The sequence below is a fragment of the Hyaena hyaena genome, unplaced genomic scaffold (genome assembly GCF_003009895.1).
Source record: "Hyaena hyaena isolate Hyena2069 unplaced genomic scaffold, ASM300989v1 scaffold_1042, whole genome shotgun sequence".
Classification (NCBI taxonomy): domain Eukaryota; kingdom Metazoa; phylum Chordata; class Mammalia; order Carnivora; family Hyaenidae; genus Hyaena; species Hyaena hyaena.
The window spans coordinates 566,776-592,926 of NW_024081668.1; the positions used below are offsets into that span (position 1 = coordinate 566,776).

The 26,151-nt window shown below is 37.5% G+C and overlaps 3 protein-coding genes and 1 pseudogene across 3 annotated transcripts; 3 read left to right on the forward strand and 1 right to left on the reverse strand.

Moving 5' to 3' along the window:
- Nucleotides 1-2: 2 nt before the first annotated feature.
- Nucleotides 3-947, forward strand: LOC120223744 (olfactory receptor 11H6-like). Its single transcript, XM_039221971.1, is given in 1 exon segment — nt 3-947. A coding segment is annotated over 1 exon segment (945 nt).
- Nucleotides 948-5,065: 4,118 nt separating this feature from the next.
- LOC120223754 lies at nt 5,066-5,224 on the reverse strand (annotated as a pseudogene).
- An 8,454-nt stretch (nt 5,225-13,678) lies between these two features.
- On the forward strand, nt 13,679-14,626 carry LOC120223743 (olfactory receptor 11G2-like). Its single transcript, XM_039221970.1, has one exon. It carries the CDS (start codon nt 13,691-13,693, stop codon nt 14,624-14,626), a length of 936 nt encoding a protein of 311 aa, XP_039077901.1. The 5' UTR covers nt 13,679-13,690.
- A 9,797-nt stretch (nt 14,627-24,423) lies between these two features.
- On the forward strand, nt 24,424-25,386 carry LOC120223747 (olfactory receptor 11G2-like). The gene has a single exon (XM_039221975.1). It carries the CDS (start codon nt 24,424-24,426, stop codon nt 25,384-25,386), a length of 963 nt encoding a protein of 320 aa, XP_039077906.1.
- The last annotated feature ends 765 nt before the right edge of the window (nt 25,387-26,151 follow it).

Here is a 26,151-nt window from a genome sequence, read left to right on the forward strand (position 1 = left end):
CCATGAATATGTCAGGAGTCAGCACAGTGACCGAATTCATACTACTGAGTTTTTCGTGCTCCAGAGAGATTCAGGTCCTCCTCTTCATGCTGTTCTTTGTGTCCTACATCCTGACACTGATGGGAAATGGGGCCATTGTCTGTGCAGTGAAGCTGGATCACAGGCTTCACACCCCCATGTATATTCTGCTGGCCAACTTCTCATTCCTGGAGATCTGTTACATCAACACCACTGTTCCCAATATGTTAAAGAACTTCCTATCTGAGACCAAAACCATCTCTTTCACTGCTTGCTTCTTCCAGTTCTATTTCTTCTTCTCCATGGGCACCACTGAGACTTTCTTATTGCCCCTCATGGCTTTTGATCGGTACTTGGCCATCTGCCGGCCTCTCCATTATCCCAACATCATGAGTAGCCACCTCTGCATGAACCTGGTGGCCCTCTGCTGGGTCACAGCCTTCCTTTGCTATCCGGTCCCTATCTATTTTATCACACAACTCCCCTTTTGTGGCCCCAATACCATTGACCACTTTGTCTGTGACCCTGGTCCTCTTCTGGCCCTGTCCTGCATCCCTGCCCCTGGAATTGAGCTTTCCTGTTCTATACTGAGCTCTCTTATTATCTTCATCACCTTCTTCTTCATCCTTGGGTCATACACCCTGGTTCTCAGAGCGGTGCTGCGTGTCCCATCAGCAGCTGGCCGACGTAAGGCCTTCTCCACCTGAGGTTCCCACCTGGCTGTGGTGTCACTCTTCTATGGAACAATCATGGTCATGTACATCAGCCCAACATCTGGAAATACAGCTAGAAAACAGAAGATTGTAACCTTGTTCTACTCATCAGTAACCCCACTTATAAACCCATTAATCTATAGTCTCCGGAACAAAGACATGAAGGCTGCCTTGAGAAAAATTCATACATGCACAAAAATTAGTCAAAGCGAATGAGAACTCATGAATAGATCAAAATCAGAATTCTTCTTCTCCACTTCCATTCCCATTTAAGAAGTAGGTCTTTGTTCATTTACACCTTGAAACACAGACTCAAATTAATCTATTTCTGTCTAGTCACATAATGGACAATAGTATGCCCAATTAAACCATACTTTGCCCTCAAATCAGAATTTCACACATTGTAATTAGACTTAATTGACGTTGATTTCTGGATTTTAGACTCTTCTTCTACCCTTACCTCCAATAACTGCTTGCCCATCACCTGTGATCACTTGCATAGTTCCTGGCCTCATCCCTTTGACCTCTATTAAGTGCAACCATTCTTACACTTGGTTTTTCTTGCTTAAACATTTCTGATCTACTCCTTAGATGAGCATTCACACCTTTTTAGCTCAGGTAAAAGGAAATTAGTGCCAATCATATCATAATTGAACCAAAATTTTTATTTAATTGACATCCAAATGACTAACAATAATTAAAAGCATTGTCTTCCTAACTTGTCTGCTTCACAATTTTTTAGGAAGCTTTTTATTAAAAGAACAGATTCTCAGTCCTTTCTCCAAATCTAAATCAGAATCTTTGAAGTGGACTCCTGGAAATCTTTATTTCAATGTTCTCAGGTGGTTCTGGTACACCTAGACCAGCACAATCCACAAACTGATCTTGTGGAGCCACTATTTTTAATAAATATGTGACATAGAGAAATAAAAACTCCACATTAGCTGAGAAAAGTGAAAGGAGTTACACTGAGTACTATAGGTGAGTCAAACATTCATGACAGTAGAAGAAGTTTATTTTCCTGCATCAATTTTGAAATCCTTCATTTATAAATTAAGAGCTAAGTTACATTCTTCTTACCTGTGCAAAATTATTAAAACACCTGGAAATAGGCTTACATTTTTAAAGAAGACTATTCTGTAGTGGCATTACAGTTTGGGTTAGTTTTATTTGAACGAAGGTTGAATTGAGGCACAGCCCTAAAGAGGTAAAAGCAGAGAGTAAAAAAACAGTGATTCATGATTCTAAGAGACTGAGATATAGACAGATGCAGAGAAATTAGACGACCACTCCTTGTTATTTGGCCCAACTACTGGTCAAAAATAAATTGCTCAGTTCATGTCTGAGATTGATGCATTTCACTTATTCATTCCATAAATATTTATTTACTCTGTGATGTGACCTGAATTACATCAATGTGGAAGATAAATTATCTGCCTTTGTGAAATTTACATTCTAGTGAGGGAGACAGATAATAATCAGCCAAACACATAAATCTATAATTCCAATTAGCCAAATCCAAAATAAAGGAGAAAAGAAAATTTGTAACTATGGTTGATGAGAGATGTTAACTAAATTTATTATAGTGGTAGTTTTATAATTACACATATACTGAAACATTACACTGCATCCCTGAAACTAACATAATGTTATATATCAACTATATCCAATAAAAGATGAACATATGAACATAGAAAAGTTTTGGGTGGGATAGGGGGTAATTTAGATGACATGGCTAGAAAGTGCCTTTGTTAGGAGGTGATATTTCAAAGTCAGAAAATATGCTACACAAAGTTCTAGGGGAACCAAGTTTCATGTAAGTATAAGTTAAACTTTGGGGCTTTCAAAGAGTATGAAATAGTTTATTTGGCTAGCCAGAATGAACATGGTATATGAGGCTGGAGAGATAGGCAGGATCAGATCATCTAGAACCTTGTAAACCACAACAAATAGTGTTTTATCTGAACTCCTGGGAAAGCCTGCTCAATACTATCGAGGAAGGCTTACTAAAAATCCCATCTCAATAAAATCCTTACCCCTTCATAAGCCCTTATCTTGGAACTACTTATTTAGTCACATATTTATTTATATGTGCCTTTATTATACTGTATTACACCTTGTTCTATTAAGGATCTGATGTACTGAAAGAAAAGTGCAATGAAAGAAAGAATAAGAGAAATATGAACATAGAAATAAAAAAATAGAAGTACAATTTTTGAATAAGATCTTATGCTTGTATTAAAGTCAAGCCACTAAATGTGTTGTGAGCTCCCTTTAAAACAAAGTGAGGAATGGGGAAGTATTATTTGTTATATGATTTTTATTAACTGTGAGAAGAAAACACATAGGTTCAGGGAAAACTAAATCAATGGCTATTAATGTTATAATAAATTTTTTCATGGGGATTCATACTAAGGAAACTAAAAAATACAGTGAATATTGGTCCTCCAAAGTATCTGATATAGATGAAGATAGATAAATAGATAAATAGACACAGATATACATAGATATAATCTGGTTCAATATAGCTTCTTCTCAAACATTTCTCAGTAAGATTCAAAGGCATTATATAAAAACTAGAACTCAAGAGAAGCAATTCTTCCCATATCTAAGAATTTTGATAGAAATATTAGCTTTCTGATGTTCTGCCTTAATCCCAAAGTCTGACTCAGAACACACTAAGAATAAAATTTAGAGCTAATTACATGTTCACCCAAGTCAAAGATTAATAACCCCTTATTTGGATACCAAAGTTCTCTTCTATAATGTAGAAGTTGACTTTTGAGGAGTATTCACAAGAATGGAAGGAACTGTTGATATCACAGGATTTGTCTTAAGAAGTTTATTAGATTGTTTCTGCACTGGAAGTAATTCACCTGTACAGAGATGTCACACCTGCCATCCAAAGAAAAATGAGGGGTTGAAGAAAAGGGTGACTGAGAACTAAAAAAGAAACGGGTACTTTGGGGAAGAGTTAGTCCTGGCATGACTGAAATGCAGAGGAGGGTTTGTTCATGGGAAGCAGTATATGAATTCAGTAAACTGTATTATTCAAAAAAACCTTTTAGGTAAATATCTTAATTATCTTGATATAAGATACTCATATTCTGAACAAATGTTTTTTCCTTTGGTTTTCTTCTTTTTTTCCTCAGAAATTTTCCTCTTAAATGTAAAATAATATGCTGGCTGAATAAGGAGAGAGGGAATTTTATTTCTATAACTTAATCTTAATAGCATAGTGAGTGGAATTTGTAGGACACTAGAGAGCAGATTTTCAGGTGAGTGACAGTGAGAGCAAACTGCTCTCAGGATCCTGGAAGCAGAGAGAGAGAAATTAATGCAGAGTATATGGATATTCAGCAGTCATGAGGACCAATTCCTTCCCACTTGTGGCTTTCTCTTTCACAGTTTGATGGGAACAAGTCACCCTCCAGAGTAGAGAGTAGCCTCTACCAGTGAAGAGAAATCTGTGAGATGGAGTCACCTTCGCAAACTGAACTAACCTCAGATCGCATGCCATGGAGTACTAAAGGCTGCATTGATGATAGCTTATAGATTCACTCTTTTTCTAAGGAAATACTCATATTCCATTTGCATAACTAGTATATGCTGCCATAAAAACACGAGATGTGAGGGGTGCCTGGGTGGCTTAGTCGGTTAAGCGTCCGACTTTCGGTTAGGTCATGATCTCGNGAGTAGAATTCAGTGATCCATCACTTATATACAACACTCAGCGCTCATTCATCCCAACAAGTGCCTTCCTTAATGTCCATCACCTATTTAGCCCATCCCCCCAACCCAACACTCCTCCAGCAACTCTCAGTTTGTTATCTGTATTTAAGATGTCTCTTGGGGCGCCTGGGTGGCTTAGTCGGTTAAGCTTCCGACTTTCGCTTAGGTCATGATCTCGCGGTTCGTGAGTTCGAGCCCCGCGTCGGGCTCTGTGCTGACTGCCAGCTCGGAGCCTGGAGCCTATTTCAGAGTCTGTGTCTCCCTCTCTCTCTGACCCTCCCCTGCTCATGCTGTCTCTCTCTCTCCTAGAAATAAATAAAACATTTTAAAAAAAACACGAGATGTGGAAAAACAGTTTTTATTTTCTCAGGCCCTTCTTAGGGCTGAGTTATCGCTGATGTTTACATGATACGCCCTTAAAAAATGAAACATTAATATAGCAAACTCTCAACTAACAAATGGAATATAAGTTAAGGGCTAAAGTTTTCTCAGAACCAAGTTGCTTGAAATTTGACTTTAGTTTTCCCATTTAAACCCTGTTGGATGATGTAAACGCCCAGGTTAGCACATAAAAATCTAGGTTATACATAATATACTTGCACATATTAAAATATATTCTAAACAACATCCATTCTTGATAAAAGTTCTTACCAAACTGGGATTAGAAAAAAAAAATCTTTGATCTGTGAAAAGCTTTCATTTAGTAATAATCATGCCTCAGATAAGCCTCGTTGGCTACCATATTGCCACTATGCAAAGTTTGAAACATCTGTGAACTGTAAAGAACGTTTTTCAAAACCTACATCTAGCATGATACTTAATGGTGAAAGTGATGCTTTCCTCCTAAAATCAGAAACAAAACAAGAATTCTGCTCTTACATTGGATATTCTTTCCTACTTTCTAAAAGATGAGTTGACCATACAGTTGTGGGTCCATATCTGGGTTTTATATTCTGTTCCATTGATCTGTCTGTTCTCATGCAGGTACCACACTGCCTTGATGACTACAGCTTTGTAATATAGGTTGAAATCCGGAATCATGATGCTTCCAGTTTTGTTTTTTTGTTTTTTTTCAGGATTGCTTTGGCTATTGGCGGTCTTTTGTGGTGCCGTACAAATTTTAAGATCATTTGATTTAGCTCTGTGATGAATGCTGATGCTATTGTGATAGGGACTGCATTAAATGTGTAGATTGCTTTGGGTAATATAGACATTTTAACAACGTTTGTTCTTCAAATCCATGAGCATCAAATGTTTTTCCATTTCTTTGTGTCTTCTTCAATTTCTTTCATAAGTTTTCAGGGTACAGATGCTTTAGCTCTTTAGCATGATTTACTCCTAGGTAACTTATTGTTTTTGGTGCAGTTGTAAATGAGATTGGTTCCTTGATTTTTCTGCTGCTTCATTATTGGTGTATAGAAATTCAACAGATTTATGCAAGCTTATTTTATACTCTGCAACTCTGCTGAATTTATGTATTAGTTCTAGCAACTTCGGTGGAGTCTTTCGAGTTTTCTACATAGAGAATCATACTGTCTGTGAATAGTGAATGTTTGACTTCTTCCTTGTCAATTTGTATTCCTTTTATTTCTTTTTGTTGTCTGCTGAGGCTAAGACTTCCAATACTATATTAAACAGTAATGGTGAGAGTGGGCATCCTTGTCTTGTTCCAGACCTTTGGGGAAAGATTCTCACTTTTTCCCCATAGTTAAGAAAGATCTTAACTATGGGTCTTTGTATATGGCTTTTATGATGTAGAGGTATGTTCTATTATTTTACTGAGGGTTTTTATCAAGAATGGATGCTGTATTTTCTCAATACTTCTTCTGCATCTATTGACAGGACCAAATGACTCTTATCCTATCTTTTATTAATGTGGCACATCACATTGATTGATTTGTGAATACTGAACCAGCCCTACAGCCCAGGACTAAATCTCACTTGATCACAGTGAATAATTCTTTTAATGTACTGTTTGATTTGATTTTCTAGTATCTTGCTAAGAATTTTTGCATCCATGTTCATCAGGGACATTGGCCTGTAATTCTCCTTTTTAGTGGGGTCTTTGAATTCAGACTCAAAGTAATACTGGCATCATAGAATGGGTTTGGAAGCTATCCTTCCATTTCTATTTTTTGGAACAGTTTGAGAAGAATAGTTATTAACTCTTCTTACTAGAAATGTTGCCAAACACAAGGTAAATGAAAGCAAATATGAATTACAATGACTTCAAGATAAAAACTTCTGAGAGAACCTTGGTGGCTCAGTTAGTCAAGTGTCGACTTCAGCTCAGGTCATGATCTCACAGTTTGTGGCTAGAGCCCCACTTTGGGCTCTGTGCTGACAGCTCTGTGCTGCAGCCTACTTTGGATTCTGTGTCTCCTTCTCTCTCTGTCCTTCCCGCCACTCATGCTCTATCTCTCAAGATAAATAAACTTTAAAAAAAAACTTCTGCACAGCAAAAGAAACCATCGACAAAACTAAAAGGTGACCTACAGAATAGAAGCTATTGAAAACAACATATTTGATACAGAGTTAGTATCAAAACTTTATAAAGAACTTACCAAACTCAACATCCAAAAATCAATCCAGTTAAGAAATAGGGCAGAAGACATGAATAGTCACTTTTCCAAAGATGACACCCAGATGGCTAACAGGCAGACAAAAAGATGTTCAACATCACTCATCATTAGGGAAATACGTATCAAAACGACAATGAGATAGCACTTCACACTTATCAGAATGACTAAAATTAACATAAGAAACAATATGTGTTGGCAAGGATGCATAGAAAGGGGAATCGTCTTGCACCGCTGGTGGGAATGCAAACTGGTGCAGTCACTTCACACAGTATGGAGATTCCTCAAAAAACTAAAAAAAAAAGAGCTACCCTACAATCCACTGACTGGTGAATGGATAAAGAAGAAGTGGTATATATATATATATATATATATATATATATATATATGCATATATATATATGCATGCAATGACATATTACTCAGCCATCAAAAATAATGAAATCTTGCCATTTGCAACAATGCAGATGGAGCTAGAATGTATTATTCTAAGTGGAATAAGTCAGATAAAGACAAATACCATATGATTTCACTCGTCTGTGGAATGTAAGAAACAAAACAGATGAACATATTAAGGGGAGGAAAAAGAGAGAAAGGGAAACAAACCACAAGAGACACTTAACAATAGAGAACAAATTGAAGGCTAATGGAGGGAAGTGGGTGGGAGATGGGCTAGATGGGTGACAGATATTAAGGAGGGCACTTGTGATGAGCACTGCATGTTTTGTGTAAGTGATTAATCACTGAATTCTACTCCTAAAACCAATATTGCACTGTATGTTAACTAAAATATTAAAAAGATTTAAAAATCTGTTGAAGGACTTGCATCCAGAATATATAAAGAACCTTCAAAAGTCAATAATAAGAAAACAAATGACCCAGAGCACCTGGGTGGCTCAGTCAGTAAAGCACCTGACTTTGGCTCAGGTCATGATCTCCCAGTTCATGGGTTTACACCTCACTTTGGGCTCTGTGCTGACAACTCTGAACCTGGAGTTTGGTTCAGCTTCTATATCTTCCTCTCTCTCTGTCTTTCAGAAATAAATGAACATTTAAAAAAAGAAAACAAATGACCCAATTAAAAATGCTGATAAAATATTTGAACAGACATTTAATAGCATATGTACAAATGGCAAAAAAGCAAATGAAAATATATTTCAACATCACTAGTCATAAGGGAATTACAAGTTAAAACCACAGTGAACTACTACTATATACATACCAGAATTACTAAAATTAAAAAGACCAACCATACCAGTGTTGGTGATGATATAAATGCACCAGAACTCTCATACACTGCTAGTGTGAATGTAAAATGGTACGACAACTTTGCAAAACATGTTGGTAGCTTCTTAAAAAGTTAAGTACATATCTACCACTTGATAAAGCCATTTCACCCCTACCTATTACCTAAGAGGAAAAAGCATATGACACACAAAGTCTTATACACAAATGTTCCTAGCAGGTTTATTTATAACACAAAACTGGAAACAACCCAAACCCATCAAAAGATAATGGATTAATAACTTCTCATATCTACACAACAGAATATTACTCAGCAATAAAAAGAGTGATCTATTGATAGATGCAAAAATATGGATGAATATCAAAATAATTGTGCTGAGTAAAAGAAACTAGACCAAAAAAAAAAAAAAAAAAGGAACATGGTATGATTCCATTTATATAAGGCTGTAGAAAATGCAAACATCTAGAGTGAGAGAATATCAGTGGTTACCTGAGGAGTGAGGTCAGGGATGGGTAGGAGGCAGGAATTGCACAGAGTCACACTTAGGGAATTTGGGGATAGACTTGTTAGTTGATTAATTAAGTAAACAACCAGTCAATTCATTTGTTAAAATATCATTCTACTGTTAAAGGTTTAAAATAAGGAAAAAATATTACAGAAAAAAAACAAAAGCAAAACAGAAGTTAAGGTGGTCCCAACGGTAGTGAGTAATAAGCACAGAAATGTCTCTTGACACTGTTTTCCTTTTAGAGGGAGTAAATGGATCCTCAAGGATTAAAAAAAAAAAAAAAAAAAAAAAAAAACAGGGCCTACTTCCTGACAGGCTCTGCTTATAATCCCTCCACCCTTCCACAAACAAAATCAAGGATCCTTAGCACAATCACTTCCACCTCTTTTTTCCTCTCTGATTACTGCCATCTCTCTAAGACAAACGGAAAATTTGAGAAGCTTCAGTTTGGAATTCCCTTTGCTGATCCAGGTAATAAGGTTATGAAGTGTGGAGAAAAGCAAAAGTCATAATCTCCTAGCTTTTACCCACAGCTCTCTTCTAATTTGCTACAGCCATACACATATACCAATATTTCTTAAGCTGTTACTGGTCAGGCAATGGTCCAGGTACTTCCACAGGCATTTATCTCATTCAATAATCTTTACAGCAGCCCTTTAAAGAGGGCATTTTTATGCCCATTTTAAGGTAACATTATTAGTTTCCTATGACTAATAAAAAAAAGCTCTTGACTCTAAATCCACTATTTTTTCTGTTATGCAAACCAGCCTGCCACTCATTCTGGTTGGGAAAATTATCCTTACTTTTAAGTATTTTGTAGAAACAGATTACCAGTGTTGCAGATGTGACAGCCCCCTCACTGAAACTATACAAAGTAGCTAAAGGAGGAAATTGAGTTGTCATGAGACATCTCTGGACTGGCTTTGGAGAGAGGGCCAACACATGGACCTACCAAGAATAGGAAATAGCTTCCTCCAACTGTGTATAGCATGACCTGGCTCACTCACTTGGTCTATCTCAACCTTTCTTAGGTTGACTAATCTAACAAGTAAACCAAACAAGATGATTGTTGCTAATTAACTGAGTCCACTAACTCTGCCTTGAGTCATAAACACAGTGATATTCACAGCATATCTACAGTGGGAATCGACCCCCAGAGGTTAGTCTTTTTTTTTTTTTTCCCCTCTTGAAGGCTCCAGCTAAGACTTCTGGCAGGTAAGCATCATAGTTTCTTCTGTACAAATGAGCTAAGTGATAAAAGGTGAGTAGCAATACAGTCTGTTAAATATATCAGATTGAGCATAAAATGATGCTGGTCATTCCTATTTTCTAGAACAGCTTTGTGAGACTTCCTGACACAGAAGTGCTCTGAGAGGGGATGGTCTTACTCAAAAGTCTAACATGACTGATGTTTCCATTTTTAAGGAGTAATATGCTGCTGCTTGAAAAATGGAGGGTAGAGGAACAAAAGTAGAAACAAAGACTTCTGTTAGGTTGCCTCTACAGATGTCCAAGGAAGAAAGATGGTCATTTGAACTTGGGAGACAACAGTGAAGACAAAGAGAAGTGGATGATGTGAGTCATAGAATAGAAACAGAAGCATCTTGCTGATAAATTGGATGTGAGGTGTAAAAGAAAGGAAGGGATGTAATATTACACTAAACCAGGAAAAGTAAGTCCTTAAACATTAAGCCATTCAAAGTGCTGGAAATATTTTTTTTGAAAAATATTTTCAAATATTTTGAAGTGATGGACAAAGTGATTATTACAAAAAATAAACTTTTAAAAACATCCTACAACACACTTTGGTTAAAACACTTTTGGCATATTCCATATGCCCCAACCACAATTAGTATTAATTCTTTTGACCTACTAAAAACTGAATGGACTTTTCTGAGTTGGTACTAAAACTGTATACCTAAAAATGACTTCTTTTTAACTTTATGGAATTTAAAGTCTGTAAGTGACTTTCACATGTTAAAGTAAATTTTATTTTGAGTCACTCCATCCATTTGTTAGCAATTAATGTATTGTCATGGCTCCAACATTTGTTAACAACCCCATTCAAAGAACAGGGCATTTAGAAAAACGGTTGCTTCAGAAAAGACCACATTCTGAATATGTTCATCCCGAATGAGAACAGTATTAGGTTATGCATATGTATATTAGATATTTTATGTTTAAGTTCGCCTTCAAAAACTGGAATATTTGGTATCTGAAACTTAGTATCAGTCCCCAGTCACATGTTCTTAAAATCAGAGAGGAAAAGGCATTTAGAAAGTGTAAGTTTATGGTACAAGAACCAGAACCTGTTCCTCCCACAGCTGAGACTCTAAAAGCCCCAATGTAATATCAGTTAAGATATTAAATAGCAGGACCTTGGGAAATTTTATTGACCACATTAGTCCCCCATGTCATGAAAATCATATGAAATCCAGAATTAGATCTGGCTCCAAAAGGGAGGCTTTAGTACATAGTTTATAAGTTCCACATTATTACTCAGTTTGCTGGTCTCCTATCACAAATCTTCCTCTCAAATCAACACAAAAATACACTATCATCAATAGACCACTGTCAGACTTCTTTGATAACTATGCCAACTCTCAAAATTAACTTGATTGTTTAACTGATACTATAATCCAGATAATGGAAATAGATATTTTTCATGTTCCTTGGGCATGCCCAATTTACAGAGGCTATAATAACTAAGACCTAGGATTGAGGGCAGGATTATTTAACAACTTTTTTTTTTAACTCAGAAAAACATATAGCCATTATGCAAATATATAACCTTCTAAGATCATTCTGCCTTGAAGCACTCCCAAGCAGTGACTAGAAGGAAGCAAAACAATGAAAGCTTACTCTTCAAGTTTCTTGCTACATGTACCTTAACATTGGATCAATAGTATCAGGTACCACAGTGTATATAGGTGGAATAGAAACCAATGGATTTTGTGGTCATATTCTCAAAGACCTAGTTCCATAAAACCAAATTAATGTTCATCCTATCCCTCAACTCTATCTACCCTAGACGGCTGGGGAACTGTAGAAGTGAGCTAAAGCTATCTCCTACAATTTGAATCTTTTACTCCTGAAATTGGTAGATTGCATTACTAAATAGAATCAATGAGTTCATTAACTACCTCAAAACAGAAAAGTGATTCCATTAGTCCTAAGGGTCTACTGCTCCAAGGCCGCATAATCTGAATCAGCTTTGCCCACAAGTAGCTGTGTGGGTGTGATCTCCCTCTGGAAACTGAAAAAAGTGTGTTATTCATTTATTTTATGAATATTTATTAAGAGCTGTCTAAGTGCAAAGCATTATGCTAATTCTCAGTCACTTCTGGCAAACTAACTTACGCAAACTGATGTTGAGCCTATGAAAAAGTTCTATTTGAAACTTTCTGCTCAGTAAGATGCTTCTGAGTGAGTCACTTTAAAGAATTCTATCTTGGAAGAGGCAAACAGTAAAGAAATGTCTTATTTAAAAGACTGATCATAAGACTCAATGTTCATGTAAGATGGATAACAAACTTCCCAGAAGTGGCTGTGAAGTACATCATGCATTACAGTGTTCTCATAAACCAAGTTTGGAGACAGTTTTTTTCTTTTTTCTTTTTTCTTTTTTTAATCACTTCTGAACTATTCTCTCTTGAGAGCAGACCTGTTCTGATGTAACCATCTACTCTGGGAAAAAAAATACTTCCAGGAGGAAAACTACCCAGTCCAATATCACTAGAAGAAAACAAAAAGGGGAAAGGCAATTAAAATGCACTCTATACATCATTCCCCAGGCTCTGGTATATAAAGACCTTAGCATTAGAAAAGGCTGTTGACAATTAGAGCTCTCATGTACTATCACTGCAAGTGGAAAATAGCGCAATAATGATGGAACACTGTTGAGTTTAATATAGTTGAAAGAGCACACATTCTATTATCCAGCCTATAGAAATGCATACATGTATGAACCAGGAAAAATTAATTTTATATTCATAGAGCATTATTCCTGATAGCTAATAATTAATCTATGTTGTGGCTTATTCATAGAATGTAATAGTATAGAGAAGTGAAAATGGAAGAACTACAGATACATGCAACAGCATGAATTTCATGAACTTACTGTTGAACAAAAGAAGCCATCTAAAAGTATACTTTCCTTTATGTAAAGTAGAAAAACAAGTAAAACCAAATACTTTTGTTTACAAATGGGTAGTTTCTTATTATAATAAAAACAAAGGAGTGATGGGGCGACTGGGTGGCTCAGTCAGTTAAGTGTCAGACTTGGACTTCAGCTCAGGTCATGATCTCACGGTTCCTGGGTTCGAGCCCCATGTCGGACTCTGTGCTGACTGCCAGCTCAGAGCCTGGAGCCTGTTTCACATTCTGTATCTCCCTCTCTCTCTGACCCTCCCATGCTCACGCTCGTGCTCTCTCTCTCTCTCTCTCTCAGAAATAAATAAAACATTAAAAACTTTTTTAAAAAACAAAGAAGTGATTACCATAAGGAAAGGAGAATGTTACAGTCGGAGGAATAGAAAGGCAGAGGATAGTGACTGAGATACAGCATGAGGGAGGATTTTAAGGTCTAAGTGATAGTCTATTTCTTGACCTCAGCGATAGTTACTATGGAGGTTTATGTATAATGATTAAGCTATAAGTTTATGAATTAAGCATGATTCCATGTGTCTCACAACAAAGAAATATCTCTATGCACTGACATTCACTGACTTCTTGTGTCTCTCAGCCTAACGACTAAGTCAGAACAATATTCCAGGATGAGACAAATAGTAACTACTAAGTGTTTATTGCAATCCACAGGGTGGTTTCAATACATATATGGGTCCCCATCTGTACAGACTTTCAATAATTTGGTCTTTTCACAGCTCCCAGACACATGAATATCTCCAACACCCCCAACACCTCCGGCACCATCACTGGCTTCATCCTCCTGGGCTTCCCTTGCTCCAGGGAGGGGCAGATCCTCCTCTTTGTGCTCTTCTCTGTTGTCTACCTCCTGACCCTCATGGGCAATGGGTCTATCATCTGTGCTGTGCGCTGGGATCAGAGACTCCACACCCCCATGTACATCTTGCTCGCCAACTTCTCCTTCCTAGAGATCTGGTATGTCACCTCCACTGTCCCCAACATGTTGGCCAACTTCCTCTCTGACACGAAGGTCATCTCCTTCTCTGGGTGCTTTCTCCAGTTCTACTTTTTCTTCTCCTTGGGTTCTACAGAATGCTTTCTCTTGGCCATTATGGCATTTGATCGGTACCTTGCCATCTGCCGACCTCTACACTATCCAACCATTATGACTGGACATCTCTGCACCAATCTTGTGGTCAGCTGCTGGGTATTTGGTTTCCTCTGGTTCTTGATTCCCATCATCATCATCTCCCAAATGTCCTTCTGTGGATCCAGGATTATTGACCACTTCTTGTGTGATCCAGGTCCCCTGTTGGCCCTTACCTGTACTAGAGTCCCTGTAATAGAGTTAACTAGCTCCACCTTAAGTTCTCTGCTCTTATTTATTCCCTTTTTCTTTATTGTGGTGTCCTATGCTCTTGTTCTAAGAGCTGTGTTGAGGGTTCCTTCAGCAGCTGGACGAAGAAAAGCTTTCTCCACCTGTGGGTCTCATCTGGCTGTGGTTTCACTATTCTATGGCTCAGTGATGGTCATGTATGTGAGCCCAACATCCGAGCATGAGGCTGGGATGCAGAAGGTGGTGACTTTGTTTTATTCCGTAGTTACTCCACTTATCAACCCTATAATATATAGTCTGAGGAACAAAGATATGAAACATGCTATGAAGAAATTATTGAGAACATAAAAGCAAGAGTCTTGGTTTAAAAAATTTGGGGGACAGAAGCTGTTTTTAATTTCTTAGCTAAAAAGAAGACTAACTGACATTATTCAGAAAATTGTTTATATTGTTTTTGAAACTTATGCACCATACAGTTTTTCTAGAATTTATAGGGCTATATAGGATCTCAAATTTTACAAATAACAGAATCATAAATTGAAAACTGAGTTGAATTTGTTGGAGAAATAGAATTAAAAATCTCTCCTGCTAAGACAGAAAACCTATTCACAAAAGTAGAAGAGAATGAAACAGTTTTTTTTTTTATTGAATAAGCATTAAAGCAAGAGAATACGTGAATCACAGACAATCTGCTAAGAGATGGCAAAGACATAAAGAAATCTCATTCCTTTATGTAGCCAAACGAAGACAATCCATTTACATACATGTTCTCAAGACAAACAGTAACCAGTTCTCAAAAAGATTTGACAGCACACTTTGTCATACATAATTCACCATAGATACACCTGATGACTGGGGTGGCCATCTTTGTTTGCTAATTGGCTTCATACAAAGGAAAAATAAACATATCTATGTTACCTGACATTGTTTTGCAACTTAGAAGATAGGCCACCAAAGCTAGGGTCCTAAGCTTCCATGGAAAATGGGAGATAGAGGTATTATCCACTTTGATGATTATATATCAAGAGACTTCCTAGGCCCCTGGTAAAGACATTTCTGAGTCAAAGTTTGCAAGAGTCTCTTTTAGATTTTTTTTTTAATTTTACATACATTTCAAAGACAGAAAAAATATTTAATTACAAGTTTTCTAAGTAAATGCTCAGGAAGAAAAAGGAGGGGAGGAGAAGAACTCACCAAACTCCACACCCGAAAAACAAACAACCCAGTGGAGAAATGAGCAGAAGATATGAACAGACACTTCTCCAACGAGGACATCCAGATGGCCAACTGACACATAAAACGATGCTCACCATCCCTCCTCATCAGGGAAATACAAATCAAAACCACACTTACATACCACCTCACACCAGCCAGAGTGGCTAAAATGAGCAAATCAGATACCTCTAGATGCTGGCAAGGATGTGGAGAAATGGACACCCTCCTCCACTATTGGTGGGAGAGTAAACTGGTGCAGCACCTCTGGAAAACAGTGTGGAGGTTCCTCAAAAAATTAACAATAGAACTCCCCTATGACCCAGCAATAGCACTGCTAGGAATTTACCCAAGGAATATAGGAATGTTGATACATACGAGCACATGTACTCCAATGTTCATAGCAGCACTCTCAAAAATTGCCAAAACAGACGAATGGATCAAGAAGATGTGGATTATCTATACCATGGAATACTACATGGCAATGAGAAACAATGAAATCTGGCCATGTGTAGCAACATGGATGGAACTTGAGGGTGTTATGCTAAGAAAAATAAGTCAGGCAGAGAAGGACAAATACCATATGTTTGCACGTATAGGAGGATTAGGAGGAACTTAATGGAGGACCATGGGGGAGAAGAAGGGGGGAAAAGTAGTGGGGGGAGAGGGAGAGAGGAAAACCATGAGAGACTCTTGAATGCTGAGGACTGATGGGGGTGGGGGGAAGGGAAGGGGGGTGATGAGCATGGAGGAGGACACTTGTGGGGATGAACACTGGGTGCTATATGGAAACCAACTTGACAATAAACTATTTGTAAAAAATAAATAAATTTTTTTAAAAACGAAAAAAATTTAAACAGACCCATAATTAGCAAAGAAATTGAATCAGTAATCAAAAGTCTCCCAACAAACAAGTACACTAAGATGGCTTCCCAGGGGAATTCTACCAGTCATTTTTTAATGTTTATTTGTTTATTTTGAGAGAAAGAGAGAACACGTATGCAGGGTAGGGACAGAGAGAGAGAAGGAGAGACAAAATCTCATCAGGCTCTATGCTGTCAGCACAGAACCTAACTCAGGGCCCAATGCTATGAACTGTGACATCATGACCTGAGCTAAATCAAGAGTTAGATGCTCCACTGACTGAGCCACCTAGATGCCCCTCTACCAGATGTTTAAAGTAGAATTAATATCTATTCTTCTCAAACTATTCCAAAAAAATAGAAATGGAAGGAAAACTTCCACACTCATTCTGCGAAGCCAGAATTACCTGGACTCCAGAACCAGACAAAGACAGAAAGACTCCAACTGAAGCTCTTTGTTGCATCCCTGGTGAACAAGGATGCAAATCTTTTCAACAAGATACTAACAAATCAAATTCAACCATACATTAAATGACTTATTCACCATGATTAACTGAGATTTATTCCTGGGCTGAAGGGCTGGTTTGATATTTGCATGTCAACCAACGTAATACACCACATTAATAAAAAATAAAGTGTAAGAATCACAGGATCCTGTCAATAGATGCAGGAAAAGCATTTGACAAAATACAGCATCCGTTCTTGATAAAAACCTTCAACAAAGTAAGAATAGATGGAACATACCTCAACATCATAAAGGCCATAAATAATATCTACAATGAGGAAAAAGAGCTTTTCCCCTAAGGTCAGGAACAAGACCTACTACTCTCACCATTACTATTTAACACAGTAATGGAAGTCTTGGCTTAGCAATTAGACAACAAAAAGAAATGAAAGGCATCCAAATCAGCAAGGAATAAGTCAAACTGTCACTGTTCACAAGGAACTAATACATGAATTCAGCAAAGTTGCAGGACATAAAATCAACTTGCAGAAATCTGTTGTGTTTCTATATGCCACTAATGAAGGGTCAGAAAAAGAAATTAAGGACTCAACCCCATTTATAATTGCACCAAAAAAAAAAATTACCTAGGAACAAACCTCTATAAAGAGCTGTACTCTGAAAACTATAGAATACTTATGAAAGAAATTAAAGAGGACACAAAGAAATGGAAAAACATTTCATGCTTATGGACTGGAAGATCAAACATTGTTAAAATGTCTATACCATCCAAAGCAATCTACACATTTAATGCAATCTCTATCAAAATACCATCAAAATCCTTTACAGAGCTAGTCAAATAATCCTTAAATTTGTAGGGAACCAGAAAAGACCCCAAATAGCCAAAGCAATCCTGAGAAAGAAAAAAACTGGAGGCATTATAATTTCAGATATCAATCCATATACCCATACTACGTAGCTGTAGTCATCAAGATAGTATGGTACTGGCACGAAAACAGACACATCGATCAATGGGATGGAAAGATACCCAGAAAGGGACCCACAACTATTTGGTCAACTAATCTTTGACAAAACAGCAAAGAACATTCAATGGAAAAAGACAGTGTCTTCAATACATGGAGTTGGGATAACTGGACAGCAACATGCAGAAGAATGAAACTCGACTACTTTCTTACACCACACACAAAAATAAATTCAAAATGGATGAAAGACATAAATATGAGACAGGAAACCATCAAAATCCTACAGGAGAATACAAGCAGCAACCTCTTGGAACTCAGCTGCAGCAACGTCTTACTACACACATCACTAAAGGCAAGGGAAACAAAAGTAAATACAAACTATTGGGACTTCATCAAGATAAGAAGCTTCTACACAGCAAAGGAAACAATCAACAAAACTAAAAGACAGCCTGCAGAATGAGTGAAGATATTTGCAAACGATATGTATGTCTGATCAAGGGTTAGTATCCAAAATTTATAAAGAACTTATCAACTCAAAAGGTTGGATGTTCAGTTATGAATCACTAAAAACCACTCATGAAACCAATACTGCACTGTATGTTAATTAAAATTTAAATAAAAAAAATAAAAATAGTTGACTGGATATGTGGAAGAAAAGGAGAATACTGTGTAAATAAAACATCATCAACTCTCTGTGGATTTAGTTATCACTGATGTTTTTGTTTTGTATCCTCTTTTGTGACACGTTTCACATATGACATGTGTATTTTTAAAGTAATTGCTGAAAATACAAATTCAACCCAGGACTGACCGAAATTTGCAACAAGTTTTTCTTATGAAAATATCAAGAATGGTGATTAGGTGTCTAAGCAAGCACACAATATCCTATCTGATCCATAACATACCTGCTCACAGTATCAATGTATTCTAGGATCTAATTACAGGTACCAGCAGGGGTGGGAATGGCAAATGAAAAGAAAGAAAAACAAGCACAGCAACACATGGATACTCTTGTCTGCAGTTAACTTGTAAACCTCCCACACGTGGATATGTGAATTTCGAACTTTGAGTGTATCCCTCCACAGAAGTGGGTTCTCCCACTTTTAGAGTCAGGAAGTTCCTCTCAGCCTTTCAGAGGGTAAAGTGACTCACTTATCAGATACATGACTTGAATTCTGTGTGTCCACGTGTAAATAGGCCTGGAGCAGAGGGGGAAAGAAGAACAGGAAACTCTTAGGGGCAAGATTTGAGAATAGGGCAGAGCTGTGTTGCAGGGGCCTTATTGACCAAACTATAGACTTGGGAGTTTTACACTGTGGGGAGGAAAAACGTCAATGGTGCTTCAACAGGGTGTGAGAGGTTTAAGATGAAAACTCCTTCAAAGAGTATGAACGAGCTGGCAATGGACTGTGCTAAAAGAACTGCTCCTTTGTTGAGGATAAAGAAAAATTGAAGCCCAACAACCAAGGGAGCTTCTCTGCACTTAGCAGCAGAATGACCCTGCTATGTCGCCCCCTTGGCCAATAGTATCCTTGGGCCTGGAAAGTGTCTCATGAGAAGCAGGATTCTTCAATGAAGCTGTGGTGACTCAGACCTTCTGACTGAAAGAAGAACAGAAAAGATCACTGAGGAGGCCATGTTGGTCTTGGAAAGAGTGATTCCACAGCCCCTTACCTAAGGTTGATTAGTCCCCCCAACCAATCTCCTCTTTCCTTTTTTTTTGGGGGGGGGGGTGGTGGATGTTTCTCCAGAACTCACAATTGACAGCAATGTATCAGAAGGCAAAAAAATTGACTTCTGCAATACTGACATCTTATCTTGCGTTTTGTTTGACAGAATTTCCCTTAAGCATAAGATACATATTCTGAACAGATTGGTGAGTGATTGTTCACTATTGATTACATCTCTGGCTATCACCAAGAGATTGAGACCCAATAAAAGAGACTACTTCCTACACAGCTGGGGAGGAAAAAGACAGAAATGAAAGCACAAAGGTCTCCAAAGAAGATAGGGAGTGAACAAGGGAATAGCTAACACATAACTGTCTCCTGGCACTGCTCTCCTTCTAGGGACATAAATGAATCCTCAAGGAGCAAACGACATACTCAGCTTATAATTCCTAGATCCTACAGCACATACATTCACTGATCTCCATTCCAATCTATTTTTACACCTTCTCTTCGACTGGTTAGCACTAAGGCAACTACTTTTACTCTCAGAAAAGCCTACAAGATACTGAGACGTTTCAGTTGGGATTTCCTTGCCTGCTTCAGGAAAGAAGGTAATGTAGTGCGTAGAGAGGGAGAAATATTAAAATATAGCTGGAGAATCTATAGCTATGAAAAAAAGCTTTCCTGCTAATTCTACTACAGTTTTACATAAACATTTGATATTTACTTTATGTCAGATATCAACAAGTTGTTCCGCCTTGTCATTTCATTATCTCATTTGACAGTCTTTATCCCAGGGAAAGGCTTTATCACCTCCATTTGACATTTGGGGAAACTAAGAGGTATGAAATAACTGGCTTGTAGAATTTCCCACGACAATGCAATATAAGTGCTGGAATTCAAATCCTGGGCTCCCACATTCAAATCCAGTACTACATCTATTGTGCCACAATTACCAACCACGTATCAGCAATGGATAAGTACGCTTACTTTCAAGGGTTTTCAAGAAAGTTTATACAGTGGGTTGGAGAGCTTTATATCACTAACTGACTGACAGGCATTTTACAAATATTATTCATTTAACTCTCAAAACACCCTCTGTAGTCAGTACCCTCACTCTCTCTGCCTTACAGAAAAGAAAACCAAATCATAGAGAAGTTAATAACTTGTCCAGCATTCACAGCTGGAAAGTGGTCAAGGCAGGATTTGAACCCAGCTGTGGTCTTCCATGGAACAGCCTCTCCTAGGCATAAGGCAGAGGCTTACATTCACAGGGGAATTATCTGGACTGACTGCTGAAAGAATTTAACTAGTGAATATACCAAGACTTGCACTCCACTGTTTTCTGGGACCAGTTTTAGGGAAAAAGAACGTATCAGTGAAAAATATCCAGATCATTAAATTAGCATCCAGAAGTCAGAAGTTGGGATGATTCCAGACCGAATACTCATTTCACAAGTGAAAAGGTGAAGCTTCTTTGGCTTATTAATTCTCCGTCCAAGCAGCCTGAGTGCATAGATACAGTTTGAGACCCCTGTGTTCATGTTACCACAATATTGGCCACACCATCCTCTGAGGCCCATTCAGGGGGACCTGGCCAACCTAGACTGACAGTTAACACAGCAGCTGCTTTCTACACTTAAGAACTAACTGAAAAACAGTTTAGCGTAAATACCTTTACCTTCACCTACATTTGATTTCATTAGATTTAGCATAAAATATTTTTATATCCTTCCTATTTTTCAGGACAGTTTTGTCAGACTTTTACCTGGAAAACCATCCTTCCAGGAAGCTGTCCTGTATATCTTCATATGTAATTAACACACTGCCCAGCAAGGGTTTTCATTTCAGGATTATATATCACTTCTAGAATTGTAAGTCTAACTATCCTGCACAATCTGAGTGTTCCTAGAATAACAACAAACATCTCAGAAATAAACAGGATTCAGAATTATGTACTACAGCTCCCATCCTACATTCAAGAAACTAAGAGATGTTAAATAACTGTGCTAGATCCATAAAGCAAGATAATTAGGGGCTTTTTTTATTCAACAGAATTTAGGCCCTTGTCCTTCTACTTTTCCACTCTGCCACTCACACTTTTAGTGGTAAAGAGATAATCACTTAAAATAGAATAGTTTCAATTACCAAGAAAATTCAGTCTCTCATAACCACCTTTCAAATGGATTCCCTGAAAGCTATATCAGAATTCTAGTAACTAAAAATAATACATAGAAGTTATTAAATAATACATTCCTGCAAATTTTCCTCACATAACTTTTTAGGTTCATTTGGTAAAAAAGTCACTTTCAAATAAATAGTATCATTTTAACCCTTGGAACATATTTATCCCAAAATATCGCTGTTCTTATTGTTGTTGTTGCTTTTGTTGTTGTGTTGTTTATAAGAGAAGGAAGGGGCAGAGAGGCAGGAGAGAGAGAATCCCATGCAGGCTCACGATGTCGGCACAGACTGGCCTTTGACTCAGGGCTCAAAATCACAAACTGAGATCATGATCTAAGCTGAAATCAAAAGTCTGACACTTAACCAAGTGAGCAACCCAGGTGCCCCCAAAGTATTTTCTATTAATAGATATTTTAAAAGTTGTTATTCTCTTCATTACAATTCATGCATTTACCAAAGTATTCTATGATGTGCATATTTTATAATAGAAAAATATTTGTTGAAAAAAAAAGCAGTTATACACAACCATATATTAAGCACCTACTACATGCCACAACTATAATCAAACAATGAATTCAACAGACCAGTTCCTGACTTTATTCAACTGGCAAATACAACAAATAAGTAAAGAAATAAAATAATTTTAGATCTTGATAAGGACCTAAAAGAGAATAAATAGCACTTTAGGAACAAAAGAATGGCAGAGGAAGTAACTTAGGGTGTTCAAAAGAAGAGAATATTAGTGATGGATACTGAAGAATGGGTTCCAGATGACATTTCCAAACAAAAAACAAAAACAAACAAACAAAAGCCCTAGAGCAATAGCGTCTGGACAGAGACAGACTTGGCTTACTCTAGTATAGGAAGAAAGCCCATGAACTGAAGAAGAGGGAAGAGGGAAAGGCAGAGGAGGAAAAGAGGAAGAGGAAGGGAAAACACCCGGTGAAGTAGGTGAAGGCCAAATCATTCAGGGGCTCATGCACCCTAAGATGGAGCTTGGATTTTATTCTACATTGGGGAAGATACTGAATGTTTTTACACAAAGAAATGATATGACCTTATTTACATTATTAAAAGGTCAATATGGCTACTGTGTAGAGAATGGGTTGTAAGGAAGCAAAGTCAAGAAGAAGAGAGATAATTCAGAAGGCCGTTGTGGTAATCCAGAGAAATAATAGTGGTAGTTTGAACAAGGAAGTACAGGGGAAGGAGAGAAAAGTATTCATCAAGATGAATTTTAGAAATAGAGCAAATAGAATTTGTAACTGAGTTGAATATGAAGGATAAGAGAAAAGGAGATGTGATATTAAAATATACAGAAAAAAGAGAAAGCCTTCAAAAATTTACTCAAACTATCTACATTTCCTGTAGTAAGATGTTCGAATAGATGACCAAGTATAAACTGAGTTTTAAGGAAAACCAGTAAAATAATCCAAACCAAAATACACAATCACAATTAAGCAACAGATTTCTTGAATTGATCAAATCCAGATATTCTATCTGTAAGTTAATATTTACAAGCTTCATAGAATTTTTCTTTTAACTTCTGAGACTGAATAACCTAAGTTCATTGGTTATATCACATCCTGCCTTCTGCTGTTTGTGAGTAAGTAGTGTACCAAATGACTCCAGTATTAGTTTTAACACTTTCTACAGAGACAGGCAAATTAGGGAAAATATTTTTCTTCAACAAAGGCAAAAAGCCATGAATACTTTTACTCTAAATGCGAGTTGCTTTACAAATAGGATATTTTTAAATAACACTTGCTTTCAGTGCCCCTTTATGAGAATAAATATATAATCACTTGGAACTTAGCCTGAGCTCCCAGGGAGACAAATTAAAAGCTCAGCAAAGCAGACAGAAAATGGAGCTCACACTATAGTCATCTCCCCATCCCTTACCACCCTAACTGAAGCCAGAAAAGCCCTGTGGAAATAGATATTGAGATAGAGATGGTTAGGATCTTAAAAGTTTTTATGGGACACATGAGTACTTCTTGCCATAGGAATCAAGTAAATGTCCTAAACAAACTTGACCCAAAAAGTGGTGCGTGTTTTCAGCACACCAGTGCATCCTTACCCCAGAGAACAGATCTCTTCCAATATGGTCAGACTATTTATTTTAATTCTGTATTTAGGATGTCAATCCAAATCGCCTTAGGTGATATTTTTTCAGGTGTTTTCTCCAGCACACTTGATTTACCCATAATACGGTAGACGATGGCATTAAAGAGAGTCAATCAACAGGTTGATATGTAGCCAAATGTCAAACAATTTTTTAGCTGACATCCAAAGTCCCACATGTTTCTTGCTCCAGAATCACATGACCCAACAAGGCACCTGCCTATAAGCAGCTGCATTAGGTGACCGCTCATGGAGCTCCTAAAGGTAGTGCATTTATCCATTCATTAAAAAAAAGAAATTACAGAAACCCTTCTATCCCAGGTCATCTTCATGACACTGCTGTTGGAAATAACCTCAGCCTACTCTTAATAAGGCATTTTTTTCAAGAAGAGAATGAACCCAGTATATTTAAAGAGGAGAGAAAAAGAGAATTATACAGAATAATGTCAGTCTACATTGCATTCTCCTACCTGGGATAAGCTAAATGAGATAAGGATTTTAATCTTTTTTGTTCACTGCTATATCCCCAGTATCTAGGAAAAATACCTAGCAAAGAGTAAACACTCAATCAATATTAACTCCATAATTCATAAATAAACAAATCTCAGTTTCTTCTTTGGACAAAGAGAATAAAGTCCCTCTGCTATTCCAGGAACATACAGTAATTATGGGTTCTTCCACAGCTTCCAGACACATGAAAATCTCAGATACCCTCAACACCTCCAGCACCATCACTGGCTTCATCCTCCTGGGCTTCCCTTGCTCCAGGGAGGGGCAGATCCTCCTCTTTGTGCTCTTCTCTGTTGTCTACCTCCTGACCCTCATGGGCAATGGGTCTATCATCTGTGCTGTGCGCTGGGATCAGAGACTCCACACCCCCATGTACATCTTGCTCGCCAACTTCTCCTTCCTAGAGATCTGGTATGTCACCTCCACTGTCCCCAACATGTTGGCCAGCTTCCTCTCTGACACGAAGGTCATCTCCTTCTCTGGGTGCTTTCTCCAGTTCTACTTTTTCTTCTCCTTGGGTTCTACAGAATGCTTTTTCTTAGCCATTATGGCATTTGATCGGTACCTTGCCATCTGCCGGCCTCTACATTACCCCACTCTTATGACTGGACATCTCTGCACCAATCTTGTGATCAGCTGCTGGGTACTTGGTTTCCTTTGGTTCCCAGTACCTATCATTATTATTTCCCAAATGTCCTTCTGTGGATCCAGGATCATTGACCACTTCCTGTGTGATCCAGGTCCCCTGTTAGCACTCACCTGTGCCAGAGCCCAAGTAATGGAGGTTTTTTGGACTATCATAAGTTCCTTGCTCTTATTTATTCCATTCCTCTGCATCATGGGGTCCTATGGTCTAGTCCTGAGAGCTGTGTTTAGAGTCCCTTCAGCAACTGGACGAAGAAAAGCTTTCTCGACCTGTGGATCCCATCTGGCCGTAGTTTCACTGTTCTATGGTTCAGTGATGGTCATGTATCTGAGCCCAACATCTGAGCATGAGGCTGGGATGCAGAAACTTGTGACTCTGTTTTATTCTGCAGGAACCCCACTAATTAATCCTGTGATCTATAGTCTGAGGAACAAAGATATGAAACATGCCCTGAAGAAATTTCTCGGAATATAAAAATTATGACCTTGGTAAAAAAATTTTTGGGGTAATTGGCCTACCTTCCTATTTTCTCAGGTGAAAAAAAATTAGTAACTAATACCACTCTGAGAATTATTCATTCTATTATTGAGCTTATTCATCATGGCTCTTTATACTTTTCCTAGAATCAAGAGAGCAAGAAAAGACTGAGAGAGACTATCCAATTCCCTCATTTTATAGATGGAGAAGCTGGGGGATGGAAATTCTGAGTGACTTGCTCTGGTAATAACTATATAATGCAGAGAAAAATCTATTTACTTCTTAAAAAGCTGCTCTTAAAGAAAGAAAAATGTAACAAACTATGAGAAAGTATAATTTTTGCCATCCAGATGTGGAGCCATCAAATCGTCTTTCATCAGAGGAGGGGGAAATATATATATTACTGATAGAAGTGTAAACTGGTGCACTCCTACTTAGGACAAATTGCAAACAATTTTACAAAATTCAAAATACACAGTATCCCTTAACCCAACAGTTGCACTCACTCCTAAATACTTAGTCTACACATATAATCATCCCACATATGTGAAAATATGCATGCAAAAGAATATTTATGGTTGCAGCATTGTAATACCAAATTTCTAGAAACCAAATTATTTAAATGTTGATTTATGAATACCTGTTTAGATAATTTATGATGTGCCCATGCATTGGAAACTGATATAGCATTTTTTAAATGATGGAGTTTTAGATGCACACATATGGAACCACCCATGTTATATTGTTAAGTGAATAAATGAT